We start from the raw sequence: 14786 nt of genomic DNA on the forward strand, positions 1-14786 counted from the left end.
TGTATGTATATATATATATATATATATATATATATATATATATATATATAATTTTATTTATTTATTTATTTTTGTAGAAGAATTCTCAGCCACCACTGCTTTGGCTCTCGGGGCCCAATATCCTCATCTTTGATGACTATTTTGACTGTTTAGTTTTTCTTTCTTTCTTTCTTTTACAAAGAACAATTGCTGTCCAGATGGAAATTTATAACTATTCCAAAAAAGTATTGTCTGGACTTCTGCTGCAGGAACTATAGAGACCGGACCTCTTGAAACTTTAACTGAATACCCCTACTGTAGAGCATTGTGATATAGCAGTGCCAACACCGTTTGGTTCCCAAGGAATGCATGAACTGATGATATGTACCTTCGAAGCAATGTTGTTCACTTTGGATGAAAGAATCTGCCAAATGTATCATTATGTCTTTTGAAATGGATTGTATGGCAGTTGAAGCATGTTTGGATAAAAACAGATGATATATGTCAGATATAGACAACATTAAAGACATTTGGCGAGGTATTGTGGGGAAAGTTTCTGCGACTGATGTCTCTTTTTTTGGCTGTAAGATGTGGTATGAATGTAACGTAAAACTGACATCCTCACTTGCGTGGTTTGATCTTAAAAACCACTGAAACCTGTTTTTTTTTTTTTTCCTCTCCGGTTGTGATGGCTTGATCTTTTCATGTAGAGCTTCCTGAAAATCTGGTGTCAAATCGGAGGCATTAAAAAGAATTAAAACAGGACTTGTTTTTCAAGTATGTTTGAACACCCACTCAGCACAAAAACATGATAGCATAGTGCACTCCAATACAAAAAAGCTCTGTGGTTGTACCATGGTAAAGAGTTGGTATCAGGTGGTAAAAATGTTACCACACGTTAGTACCGCGATAATTTTTGGTGCTAAAAATGCACAGTTGCATGAAAAAAAAAAAGAAAGAAAATGTTTGTTGAATAGAGATTTGTGTTTGTGAAATCTCGACACGTTCACTTTCCCCTTCCCCCCTCCCCATTTTTATCTGTTTATCTTTCAGTAAACACCACAAGTCATATCGGATCAGATTTCAAACAAAAAAATATTCACTATCACCACAGACAGTTTTTTCTATCTCGATAGTTGTCGAACCACAGGTTGTTTATACCTCTGTTTCTGTGGTTTGTAGAACTCCAGGACTGATTCACGTGTTTGCAGCACACGACGAGTGCACAAATACTAGGGTGAAAATTTTAGGTTCTTTGTATGGCAAGCGACTGTTAAATTGTTTCACAATGATGACAACTTATAATGAGGCCAGTTTCACAGATTCTTGTCAAGAATTCGATTCATTTTAGTGAATTGTGGTGGTTAAGTATATGTTACGTAAGATCCATGCTCCATTGCATCATATTTTCCTCTATTTACCGTCTTCCTGCAAACAGACACCTGCGTAACACCTCCAGTGTAGATGTAACAAACAGCACACCAGCCTTTTAAATCATAAAGTTATGTATTTCTTTTTCTTTTTTTCTTTTTCTTTTTTTAATATAATACTCAACATTGTTTTGTTCTTAACCAAAAAACTGATTTTTATTATTTGTTCTGTCCTGTAACATTTTAAGCCTGGTTTCTCTAATACAGCTTAGAATCTTAAAATAACAATAGTAAACAATATGTATCACAAGTAATGAACAGAACATAATCCAGTCCATACACTCTTAAAAATAAAGGTGCTTCAAAAGGTTCTTCAAGCGATGCCATAGAAGAACCATTTTTGGTTCCACAAAGAACCATTCAGTCAAAGGTTCTTTAAAGAACCATCTCTTTCTTACCTTTTTATAATCTGAAGAACCTTCTTTCGCCACAAAGAACCTTTTGTGAAACAGAAAGGTTCTTCAGATGTTAAAGGTTCTTTATGGAACCATTTAGACAAAAAGGTTCTTATATGGTATCGTGAAGCACCTTTATTTTTAAGAGTGTAGTCTGAAATCTTCAGTTCAATTTTCTTTCTTTCTTTCTTTCTTTCTTTCTTTCTTTCTTTCTTTCTTTCTTTCTTTCTTTCTTTCTTTCTTTCTTTCTTTCTTTCTTTCTTTCTTTCTTTCTTTCTTTCTTTCTTTCTTTCTTTCTTTCTTTCTTTCTTTGCAGTTCCAGGGTTTAATTCATCAATAGAACAAGTCTTCTAAATCCAAATCAGCAACAGTAATTAGAACTCAATGAAATCTCATTGTCAACCCTAAAAAAATCTCAGTCACATTTTGTTGTGCAATTGAAGTTTTGGCCAAAGAGATTCGTTTTTGATCATTTCAACATATCACATTCCATAAATGCGTAAGGATTAAAATCACAGTGTATGTTTATGTAATATGTATTTTAAAATAAGTATCTGCCTTTTTGAAGTAATTCCTTTCCTGGGGAAAGAAAGGTGAGAGACTCTTGGAAAACATTTCATTAACTCTTGAAAAACATTTGATCAGTTTTGTTATTTATTTGATTTTGCGTATTTTATTTGATTTTTTCAAGAATATTCCAGGTTAAATAGAATTGATTTCAGAAAATTATTTGTGAAAGATTTTTAGTTATTAACAACTAAAAAATATATATATTTGAGTATTTATGCACTTACAGCATTCTGTCATTTCTGTACATGTTTTTGTGTGTGTGTGTAATTTAGGTGCAAAATGAGTTTAATGGCCAGGATGTGGTAATGGACAGGATGTCACGGATGCTGTCGAAGTATGTTGTTTTCTGTTGTATTGAGAGTATTGTACATGGAGTATTTCTTTCATTTTCATTCTTGACTCTTGATTTCATTCTTGATTGTTATGGAGCTTAACATTTACATTTATTAATTTAGCAGACGCTTTTATCAAAAGAGACAAAAACTGAGGACTATGATCACAAGCAATTTGTCATAAGAGCCAACAATATTTGGTGTTAGCTAGATTAGTGCATAAGCTAGAGCAGAAGTGAAATGCAGAATAGAAAGAGAAAAGGTGTTGTTGTAATAATGAGCAAAATTATTGTGTTAGCAAAAGCTGAAAACAATTTGTGAGACCTTATAAGCTCTGATTCAGATGATGGTGATACTTTACAGTAGGTTTGTTGAGTAGATTTCAAATTAGTTAATGATTTAGGTATCATGAACTAACAATGAACAGTAATTTTTACAGCATTTCTTTCATTTTCATTCTTGTTTCTTGATTTCATTCTTGATTGTTATGGAGTTTAACATTTCATAATGCATTAACATATGTAAACTTTTTAGAAATCTACTAAAAACGATCTATACCCAATCTATTAGTGTAAATGCTGTAAAGATATTTTCATTGTTACTTTATGTGAACTGTTGTGTTAGCCAATGTTAATATACAGCCTTATTGATAAGTGATACATAGATGTGATGTCACTCTAATGGTAATATGATGACACTTTTCCACTGTAACAAGCTGTAAAAAGCATGATTTGGTTTATTTTGGGTATTGCTGGTCAAGTTATAAAATGCTTGGTTGTATGTAGGTTGTAGTTTCTACCCACACATATGCACACACACACACACACACGGTCTTAATACCTACCTAAGACCCCTCAAACACCCAGTCTTTGTGGTTTTGCAATTCGAGGCTGTTTTCTTGTTTTGCTCGTGTCAATCCCTCCCCCTTCCCTTCACAGAGACAACTGACCTTTACCAGGTAAGCGCATTACGCGTCTCATCGGCCCACTTCATACTTTGAATTCCTGTTCTGATACAACATCACGTGCTGTCTGTTCTTAGTAAGTTTTGAGTACATTTTTAAACTCTGTGTTCTCACCTAAAACATCTTGCATCATAGTACAAGACTGTTAACTGTCAGATACCAAACTGTTAACAAAAAGGCTGTGGGCTTGTAAGTGAGGCTGAACTGTTGGACAATCATTAGTGTTCATTCTGCTTTTTGGTGACATTTCGCTAGTTTAAAAAAAGGTCAATTTTCAATAGTGTAGCTGCACATTAAAGAAAGAGTTCACCCAAAAATGAAAAAAAAAAACCACTCTCAGGTCATGTAAGATGTAGATGAGTTTGTTTCTTCATCTGAGCAGATTTAGAGAAATGTAGCATTGCATCACTTTTTCACCAATAGATCCTCTGCAGTGAATGGGTGCCGTCAGAATGAGAGTCCAAACAGCTGATAAAATCATCACAATAATCCATATGGCTCCAATGAAGGGAGAAATTATGTGTTTGAAACAAACAAATACATCATTAAGATGTTTTAACTTAAAACTGTTGCTTCCGGCTGAAATACAAATCTTCTATCCAAAATATTACTTTCTCTATTGAAAAAGTCTTGTCATCTGAATCAGGAGAGAAATACGCACAGATCGAGCACCGTTTGAAAACAGTCCAAAACATTTCTAAACCAATATATTGGTGGATTTTGATGTGAGAGGACAACAAGGGACGGACTTTTTTCACTGGAGGTAGTGTTATTGTGGATTAAGGAATTGTATTTTGGCCAAATTCATAAGAATTGGCACTTTTTTCTACAGTAGCTACACTTTAGCTCTGTGACACTATCAAAGCATTGTTTTGTTTGTTTGAGCATCACAACCAACCTATCACAACAATATTGACTCCTTGACTGTTGTGAGTTTAGAGCGGGACTATCTATTTGATTGTGTCCAGAGATCCTGTTTGAAATCAGTCTCGGTTTTTTTTTTTTTATTTTGTATGGTGATTCTAGTGATGCAGAAATTACACACTTTAACTGTGGTGTATATTTGCCTGATAAAACATCATTGGCCTGTGGTATGCTAATACTGGAGAAATTTTGGTGTTGCTAAGTTTTGCTGAAGTGTTGCTAAGTTTCAAAATAAATATTGTATGCATTCTAAATTAGACACATACTTATAAAAGGTGATGAAAGTACAGATTGATGCAAGATGCTTTTCCCTCAGTTCATTTTTTCTATATAATTTGGGATATCTTTACACTTCAGCAGAGCTCATTTGTCAGTGCATGTGGATTCTTGCATGCATGCATTCATGCATGTGTTTGTTTATATGCATGTTTGTGTGTATCGTCTGTGGGTATAAAAGTTTGTGTGAAACAGGATGTGGTCCTCATCAAACTTTTGTGCTCTGAGCACCGCTCAGGCGCTGTGTCGAGCCCAGCATGGGGCCCAGGGGACTAATATTTATACTCTCATCAGAAGCCAAGAAGTTCAGTCTTTCCAGGCCTTTTTAAAAACTTGCAGCAATCTATGATTGCTCTAAAATCAAACTACAGACTGTCACAAAACTATACATACTTTAAGTACTCAAGACATAACAATAAAACAGACATAAATAATAAGAATAAAGAATAACACCCTTGCAAGAATTGCACCCTTGAGACGGTCTTATTTCTCTGCAGGCCCTCTGACCTTTTGATTTAGCATTTCACGCTTTGTAAACTTGTCAGAGTAACTCTGTGGTTACGCAGTCATACAACGAGCAGAGAGGAAGAAGATGCATTTGTCAAGAGAGAGAGAGCAAGAAAGAGAGAGATCGGATGAGTAACAGAAAGGAAGGAGTAGAGTGATAGAGAAAGAGATCCTCCTGACAGATGGCGGTAAAAGGGGAGGGGCAGATAGAGCGAGAGCGGTAAAGGGAGGAGGATGAAGGGTTGGTGGTCAGGTAGACAGACAGACCTCAGCATCCATGGTGCCTGCTCAGACAGCTGTTTGACAGACAGCTGAAGTCGAAGGGTAAGTCTTATACTTCCAATATTAAATAACTGCTTGGTTGAGCAATGATGTATTGTATCTGATAAGATCTGACCTAATCCGACATAAAAAATGACGTAATGTCATGTACACTGACCCTAAAATATATCTGAACACTTAAGCCGCTGTTAAAAATGAATGTCATTGCATTATATGTCAAACCAGGCAGCATTCATTTGGAATTTGTTGATAAATCATTAGGTATACTATTGAAGACTCAATGTATTGTGACATTTTCTAGTTCTAAATCATTCTTGAGCATGAGGACCAGAATCGACTTCATCTGCTAAAAATCACCCTGCTGCTTAAAAGTAATCGCAAAATGACTAGTGAGTAATTGTGAGTAGAATTGTAGTTCTGAGAAAAATTCTAGCAAAGTTTTTTCGCAGATGCCACTTTTAGCCAGATATTTTGTTGTCTAATGCAACAACCTACATTTTTAAGAGTGACTTCAGGGTCCAGATCATTTCTGTCATCACTCATTAGTAAATAAATTAGTGGTAAATACTCATTATGCATTGATAAATAAACGTTTTTTTTACTGTGCACTTGCAATGTACAAGTTGGTTTGTAGTAATCTTCAGGTGCTCTTTAGAATAACCCAAAAGCTAGGAAACGCCGAAGCATTTTGTGAAACCGAGAGTGTGAACCATATGTTTGCAGCGATCACTCAGATCAGGAGTTAAGGTTTAAACCTCTGTGTCAAATACACTGTATCCAAATTACTTGGCAGCCACTTTTAAAAGAGTTCAAGTGAAACCGCACCGTCAGTGTTTGCTGTAGACTCTCCTGTCACTGTTTGATATCTCTCATCGCTTTGGCCGTTGGTATACAAGTACGCCTCTTTAGAAGAAGTCACCTTACGGTTATAGCTGAGGGTTTCTGCTGTTGTCTGTGGGTGTCGTTTTGTAGTGTTAGTGGAAATTGCCTGTTTACAGGTTGACCACCCACTCACAAAGAGGGGCACGCTGCTAACAATGGCCCACTCAGCAAAAGAGCCACAGGTAGCTTGCATCATATACACAGATCTAAAACTCATCTAAAGTTCATGTCAAGAATTTTGCAGTGGAATTCAATATGCGTGCTCTGCAGTTTACCGTATTCTTTGGGCAACATCCTGTCAGGTAGAAAGCCACAGCAATGCCATTTAAAAGTGAAAGTCTGAATTTTAAAAATTAAAGCTCCTTTGGCTGACTGGCTGCTTGCATTATTATGCAAAAATGTAACATAAAATAGTCAACGATTACGTACAAACATTAAGAATCACTTAAAGGGAAATATAACACCAAAATTAAACTGTTATAATTTACTCACCCTCATGTAGTTCTAAACCATTTTTTCAACCTTTTTTTGTTCTAGAAATTCTTCAAAGTATCTTCTTTTGAAAGTAAGAAAGTAACTTGTATAGGTTTGTAACAATATGAGAGTATGGAAGCCTGTTTATGCCAGGGAATAAAAAAATTTATTAAAAAAAGGTAATTCCAACATTTTATCTCGCAATTCATACTTTGTTTCTCGGAATTCCGTGAAAAAAGTTAGAATAGTGAGACATAAACTTGCGATTCGGTGCAAGGCAGAGATATAATCTCACAATTCTGAGAAAATAATTTAGAATTCTAAGATAAAAAGTCACAATTATAAAAAAAATAAAATAAAATAAAAAATTCAAGATGTAAACTCAGAATTCTGAGAAAAAGTTAGAATTTCGAGATACATACTGAAGACGTAAATTCAGAATTGCGGAAGAGGAAAATAGTCAAAATTTAGAGTTGCGAGAAACTTGAACACAGGCATCCATATGAGGGTGAGTAAACATTGACAGAACTTACTTTAAACTAACATTAAAAGGATAATTCATCCAAAAATGAAAATTCTGTCTATTTTTTTTATACTATGGAAGTCAATGGCTACCATCAACTGTTTGGTTACCAATATTCTTCAAAATATTTTTTTTTGTGTTCAACAGAATAAACAAACTCGTACAGGTTTGGAACAACTTGATGGTGAGTAAATGATGACAGAATTTTCTTTTTTGGTTGAACGATCCCTTTAAACTTCGGTGCAAGGCCTGTTCACGCCAAGGACAAAAACTATAACAATAACGATAATATTGACAGCCAATCAGAGCTCAAGCATTTAAAGCGTCAGATGACATAACTGAAGCGCGTGCGCTTATACAGTAAACAGAACGTTATCGTCCACACCATAGTTATTGTTCTTGGTGTGAACGGGCCTTAACTGTGGATTTAAAATAATGCAGCTTTGTGAGGAAAGTTGTGCTATTACCTATATGTAAGTGGTCGGCCGTACAATTTTGCCTTGCGGATGATAAAATGGATAGAATATTATTCTTTCATTGCATAGATTGGATTGTTTAATCATCCCATTTCAGTGTGACTAACCTAGTCTTCCTTCCCAGGAGCAATATGGTCAATTTTGTGCATTTCTATATGTCACTTTCAGCCACAGGTAAAAACCAGCTACATTTGCGGTCGCGTTCTTAGTCATAGTCTCTAGGGATGCACCGATACCACTTTTTCCAGTACTCGCCCGATACCGATACTTTTATTTTTGGTACTTGCCGATACCGAGTACTGATACCAATATTTTATTGCATTTGTAAATGTTTAAAATATTGGGTACAGAAACCAAAAGAGTATGTATATTGTTAGTTGGTTGACTTCATTTATCAAATAGATACAGTCAAACCAAAATTTATTCAGACACCTTCAACATTTCTCACATTATCGAATATAAGTTTATTCACTATAGTTTAGAAAATGGTAATAAAATATAACAAGAATTTAGAGTTAAACTGAGACAAATTCAGCTTGATAATGTTAGATAACTTTGATAGAAAGGTATGTAATGGATTACAATCAACCAAAAAATTAGACAGCTGTTAGTATGACAGTATTTACACAACTATCAATACTTAGTCAGGCAACCCTTAGCCTTAATGACAGCCTGTAGTCTCCTGGGCATGCTTCATGCAAACCTCAACTTCATTTTTTTTTTTCCCAGACTCGGTCTGAATAATTTTTGGTCCCAAATTTGTATCAGTTTTGCTGGTAGTCCACTGTATGAAGACATTTTGGGTATAATTTGTCACAATTTACTTTATTTTCTCTCTCTCTCTCTCTCTCTACCGTTAAGTAACTTGTGCATTGTTTTACTTACTTGTTTTTGACACATCCGACCGAACTACAAACTTTCCAGTGATGTCTGTGAGAAAGATATATTCACTCGACAAGTTCGCGCATCTGCGCCGCCGCGTGCTCAATCCACTCAGCTGATTTGCTTATCAGCTCGCGCACATCAGCTCTACAGTCAATACTGAATGTTTAACATTATATTCATTGCATACATATACTTCGTAGACATCCCTAATCTCTAATATCGCCATTCTGCTGTCTGTTGTTCTGTTGTCGCTGTTTCATTGTCTGAATATGGCAGTTAACACATGCTGTGTGGTATCGGCATTTGGTAGCGGGGCATTTGAACGAGTACAAGTACAGGAGCTCAGTATCGGGCCCGATACCGATACCAGTATCGGTATTGGTGCATCCCTAATAGTCTCCATAGCGGCAGTTTGAGTTATTAACAGAACACCATAAATCACATCATCTGATTACCACACTATAGATATAATCATAGAAATTGATATTTAGGCAATACATTAATGCAACCACAGTCCTGCTGCATTGAGACCAAGTGTTAACCTCATACACTCTTATAAATAAAGGTTCCAAAAGAGTTTTTTCGCAGTGATGCCATAGAAGAACTAGTTTGGTTCCCTAAAGAATCTTTCAGTGCAGTTCTTAAAAGAACAATTTAATATTCTAAAGAACCCTTTTCCACTATAAAGAACATTTTGTGCAATGGAAAGGTTCCAAGGATGTAAAAGGTTATTAGATGCCAAAGAGCTTTTATATTTAAGATTGTAAGAGACTTCTAAAAGCCAGATTTAGAGTTAAAATGCTTACAGTAGCATGTGTTGCACTTATGGAGTGTGCATCACGTATTGATGGAATATTGAGTGTTGATATATTTTTGAGTGTTCAGTCACTCAAAAAGTAAAATTGTCATAATTTCCTCACCTCATGTCATTTCAGGCCTTTTCTGTAATGCAGAATGTTTTTATTTTAATGTTTTTTTATTTATTTATTTCGTTTTTTTTTTTTTTTTAAGAATTATATTTTACATGTGTGTTTAAGATCCAAGGAGTGATGAAGAATTACTGGCATATCCCTCTGTTTATCTTCATCATATTTTATGGAACTGGCCAGTCCAGGAACACGCAAACAGGTACCTAGCAAACACAGAACGTTCCCCTAATATTAGTATATGGTTCCCGTTTAGATATTATATTTTTACAGCCATAAAATAATGTTCCCAGAACGTTGCAGGGAGTATTTTTAGACAACTTTAAAATAACATACAGAATGTTCCCTAATATTTATTTTTATTTTTTTAAAGTTTGTTTTCCAACTAACATTTCCAAAACGTTCTGAGAACCAATTAATGTTAGTTTGGTATATTTACATCCATCTATTTTGTAGGGAACTCTGTTTTTTGCCCATTTTGTAACGTTATAAATATTGAAAAACAAAGCATATGTTTTCTAATCTCTTATTATGTTTGTCGTGGTTCAACCATAAACAGCAGGTCTGGCCTGTGTGAATGACTACGTGACGAACATATCTTGTGTGTGGTGGAACTCTACAGATTTCTCCGGCCAGCGATGTGAGCTTGTGGGGAAAAGTGACACAAAAAGGTTTTAGTTTCAAGTCTCGGAATAGACCATTTTAACATTGATAAATAAACCTTCTCAAATCTGAATTGAATTTAAATGTGTTTGTAGATCATGCGAGCTGGTGCCACTAAGCAGTCAAACACATCCTAAAAGAAGTTGTTCTTTAAATTTTGACAAACGTGTGAGTAGAAATGGATGACATTTCAGTTAAATTATTATTGACACTGATTAACATGTATTCTCTTCCTACATTCCCCTCTCTTTAACACAGAACTTTTTTTTCCTTAACAAAATCTGGTTGAATGTAATCTGTAATGGATCTGTCATCACTAAACTGCATTATCAGCCTGGCCGACACAGTAAGTGGAAGAATTTCTGCTATTAATGGGTTGTAGATATGTTTAAAATGCCAGGTAAATGTAAAAATAAAACACACACATACAGTATTGCAGTAAAATAAAATTCAACAAAGATCATATGCAAATTTGTGTTGAAAAAGCGTGTGAACTTCAGTCATTTGGTTTGAGAATGGTCTTTTTAATCCTTGGCACAATTAGACAAACTCTTCAATAGGCTACCTTTTACACAAAACATGGCATTTAGGAGATAAACTTGGTCAAAATCTATAATAATGTGATAAATGGAAACAGTAGGCCTACTAGTTCACCTCTTTTTGTACTGGTTTCTCAGCGATTGCGACTTGCGTTCGCGAGTGTCTGTTCGGTCACACAACAGGCGAAATATGCACTCTGACAAACTTTATCTTTACGCCATTGAAATGTAACGTATATAACGTGTAGAATTAAATGTTTTAATTGTATATTACACATATCCAGTCTTAAGCCATTATTAGAGGATTCAGTCACCGCAAACCCCCCATAATCCGTATGATGGTTGCTATGCAATGAATTTAAGGATGCTACTTGTATTGTTTACATTTAAGCATTTGTAACTTACATCACAGTCAAAGTGTACACCAGTCCCTGCATTCCTTATGAATGAAACCCATGTCTTTGCTGTTGCTAGCACCATGCTCATTTTAAATGTTCTTCATGGTTGCTTGTATTTTATTTTTGTTTTTAAATGACAGTTAAGACCCAACCACCAGATAAGCCCACTGTAAGCGGGGACAACATAACTTGGAGTAAAGGCAGTAACTTTCCAAAAGCCGTAGACTCTTATGAATTTCAGCTGCAGTTTAAAGCCACATATACAAGCTGGGAAGTAAGTGAGCATTCGTGTTTGATTTACATGTTTTCTTTAACATTTAACTAATTATTTAATGAAATAAAATTACTTGCATTTCAATCTTTAGTAACCTGCCCAAAAGTCAAATACAGCATAATTTTAAATGTATGTTTTTGTGTTTGATTGCATATTTTTGCATGCTTCTGCGCTATAGACGGCAGCACATAGGAATGTCTCTCATGGAAGTTACGTGCTGCTGGACCATAATTTATTGACTGTAGGAGAAGAGTACCAGGCCAGGGTACGTGTGAAGCCTGTTGAGCCCCAAAATGATGGTTATTTTCGGGGGGAATGGAGCGACTGGAGTCCTGCTGCGTCCTGGAGGTCTGAGATTGGAAAGCCACCAGTGAAACCAGGAGATGATGCATCTCCACCAGGTGGTGCTTCTTGCTGGCCCAGTAATATTTGTCTGTGAGTTAAGATGATAATATATTTCATGACAGCATTTTTTTCTTCTTTTTTTAGTACTCGATGATATGCGTATTGTTCTGATCATTGGATTCCACATATTGCTTGTTCTTGCTGGTCTTTGTTTGGTCATCTACAAGGCAAAGAAAAGCAACCGGTGAGTATTAGATGGATATGTGATATGTCTTGATGGCCCTTCCTTTATTTAGTAACACATCCTTGTTGACTTTTTCTAGCTCCTCCTCTTTGATATATATTTAAATTTTTACATTACATTTATTTATTTATTTATTTCAACAAATGAATGAAATCACACAAGTCTGACCTTTAAACAAGTTCCAAAGTTTGGTAACAGAGTTGCAAAAATTTCCAACCCCACAGAACACGAGCAAAAAATAATGCACACATTTAGTTTGACCCCCTGAGGTGGAAGAACAACATTTTCTGAAGTTTAAATCCTTGTTATTGACCTCATTTTTTAAGACGTTCAAGCCCTAGTTTTTACTCTATTTGTGGAAAGTGCTGTGTGGGCATGTGTCTGTAGGTGTGTGTGTGTTTCTGCCTACAGTATTTCCGTGTCAGTATGTTGGTGTTTTTACCTGATATTTGTGTTTGTTTGTGCATCATTATCAAGCATTTTTTCTTTGCAGATCATTAAAACCAAACAATCGACATGTTCCAGACCCCTCCAAATATTTCCAGCCTCTTCACACTGTTCATGGTGGAAACTTCCGGGTGAGTTCAGTTTTATTTCCTGCATGTGCACTATGCTAGTTTCCAAAGTGCTTGTGTTTAAACTACGGTTCAAACATTTGAGGTCAGTGTGATTTTTTAAAATGTTTTTGAAAGAAGCCTCAGGGCTGCATTTCTTTGATCAAAGACACAGAAAAAACGGTAATATTGTGAAATATTATTACAATTGTAAAAAACTTTCTATTTTAAAATATTTTCAAATTTCAACATCATTAGTCTTCAGTGTCACATAATCCTTCAGAAATCATTCTAATAAGCTGATTCGCTGCTCAAGAAACGTTTCTTCTCAATGTTGAAATCAGTTGTTCTGCTGAACATTTTTTTGTGGAAACGGTGATACCTTTTTAATTTGAAATAGAAATTCTATAATTATATTATAAATGTCTTTAATGTCACTTGTTTTGATCAATCTAATGCATCCATGCTGAGTACAAGTATTAATTTCTTTAAAAAAAAAAAACATTTTACAGAACTTTTGAATGGTGGTGTATACTGATATTGCTATTTTCACCAGTACAGTGGCAATTCATTCTTTTACTTTCTACATTGTGTATTCACACCAACACATTTGAGAATACATAAGTGTATAAGAGTAATAATAACATTCTCAGTTTCACACATAGTTCTTCCTATGCAAAAACTTACCCATAAAAACTCTCACACACACACCCATGTTAACAGATGTGGCTGAAACCTGCATTTCTTGCAAATGCCTACTCATATCTTCTTGCAGCAAGCCACAAAACACACACACTGACCGCATGCGTTTCCTCTTACCTGTCCACAGAAATGGCTGGGCTGTCAGAATTCTGTTGGGCCATTTCTCACCCCTCAGTCATGTGACGATATCTCACCTGTAGAGGTCTCAGATTTTTGGGACGTGTCCTTGATAGATCCAAACGCTCAGATGTCTGCTGCCGCGTTCGTTCACTCCAATCAGGTGGACTCTGGACTGGACAACAGCGGCACTAGTCATGCATCATCATCTGGTTTCTCTAACACGGGCTACTTCTATAGCAAATCCAATACAGGCTCTCTTCATCTCGAATCCTGCCCCGTGTACTTCACCTACCACCCTGAGGAAGGCACAAGCTCCGCTCTCTCTTCGCCTGGGTCTTCATATGACTGTTTGCAAACCCCAAGTTACCAGACGGAACAGCCCATAAGCCCAGATTCAGGATTCGACATGCCTGAAGAGGAGCATTGTGAAGATGAAGACATCAGTGGCGCGGAGAGATGTGCGGCAGAAGGACGTGTGCTGGTTCCCTTCATTATGTCGCTGTCACAGGGTTCCCTTGATGCTGTTCACCCAGTAGAGAGTTTCACTCCAGTGGCCGTCATCACACCGTGGTTTGAACCTGTGAGAGCACCCAGTTGCGTTTCCACCGCTGAGCCTGCAGAGGGCACCGTGATCAGACCCTCCTCCATGATTGAGCCCAGCAGCAGTGGATATCTGACCCTGAAGGAGATGCAGAAATACAGCAACAAATCCATCTGAACGGAGGCCTAGTCCATCTCTGTCTGTATAGGGGAGACTGGGGTTAAATAAAACTCAGGTTAGGTTTATTTTTGAAAGTCAGTTTCTAAGCAAACAGATAGAGTACAGTTCAAACGTTTGGGGTCAGTAAATGTTTTAATGTTTTTGAGAGAAGCCTCTTACACTCACCAGGGCTTCATTTATTTGAAAAACAACAAAACATAAAAAATAGTAATGTTGTGAAATATTATTAGAATTTAAAAGAAGTGTTTAATTGTAAAATGTCATTTATTCCTGCGACGGCAAAGCTGAATTTTCAGCAGCCATTACTCCAGTCTTCAGTGTCGCATGATCCTTCAGAAACATTTTTATTATTATCACTGTAGAAAACAGTTGTGCTGCTTTATATTTTAGTGGACACCGTC

At 36.0% G+C, this 14786-nt stretch overlaps 1 protein-coding gene across 2 annotated transcripts; it reads left to right on the forward strand.

The window, feature by feature from the left end:
• Positions 1–5623: 5623 nt before the first annotated feature.
• On the forward strand, positions 5624–14547 carry LOC107672152 (interleukin-2 receptor subunit beta-like). Of its 2 annotated transcripts, XM_016465251.1 has the most exons (10): positions 5624–5701; positions 9937–10027; positions 10385–10496; positions 10584–10656; positions 10747–10834; positions 11566–11699; positions 11878–12100; positions 12189–12288; positions 12782–12866; positions 13672–14547. In XM_016465251.1, the coding sequence occupies exons 2-10, from the start codon at positions 9949–9951 to the stop codon at positions 14380–14382; spliced, it is 1605 nt and encodes a 534-aa protein (XP_016320737.1). In that variant the 5' UTR covers positions 5624–5701; positions 9937–9948; the 3' UTR covers positions 14383–14547. The 2 variants fall into 2 exon arrangements, with proteins under 2 accessions (XP_016320737.1, XP_016320736.1); XM_016465250.1 differs by lacking the exon at positions 5624–5701 and having other exon boundaries at positions 9932–10027.
• The last annotated feature ends 239 nt before the right edge of the window (positions 14548–14786 follow it).

The sequence above is a fragment of the Sinocyclocheilus anshuiensis genome, unplaced genomic scaffold (assembly GCF_001515605.1).
Source record: "Sinocyclocheilus anshuiensis isolate Anshui unplaced genomic scaffold, SAMN03320099.WGS_v1.1 scaffold12, whole genome shotgun sequence".
NCBI lineage: Eukaryota > Metazoa > Chordata > Actinopteri > Cypriniformes > Cyprinidae > Sinocyclocheilus > Sinocyclocheilus anshuiensis.

Coding starts and splice junctions, on each gene's coding strand:
- LOC107672152 (XM_016465251.1), top strand. CDS start 9,949: ATGAAGAATTACTGGCATATCCCTCTGTTTATCTTCATCATATTTTAT. Junction 11,700..11,877: donor CCACATATACAAGCTGGGAA/GTAAGTGAGCAT, acceptor TCTGCGCTATAG/ACGGCAGCACATAGGAATGT. Junction 12,101..12,188: donor AGATGATGCATCTCCACCAG/GTGGTGCTTCTT, acceptor TTCTTTTTTTAG/TACTCGATGATATGCGTATT.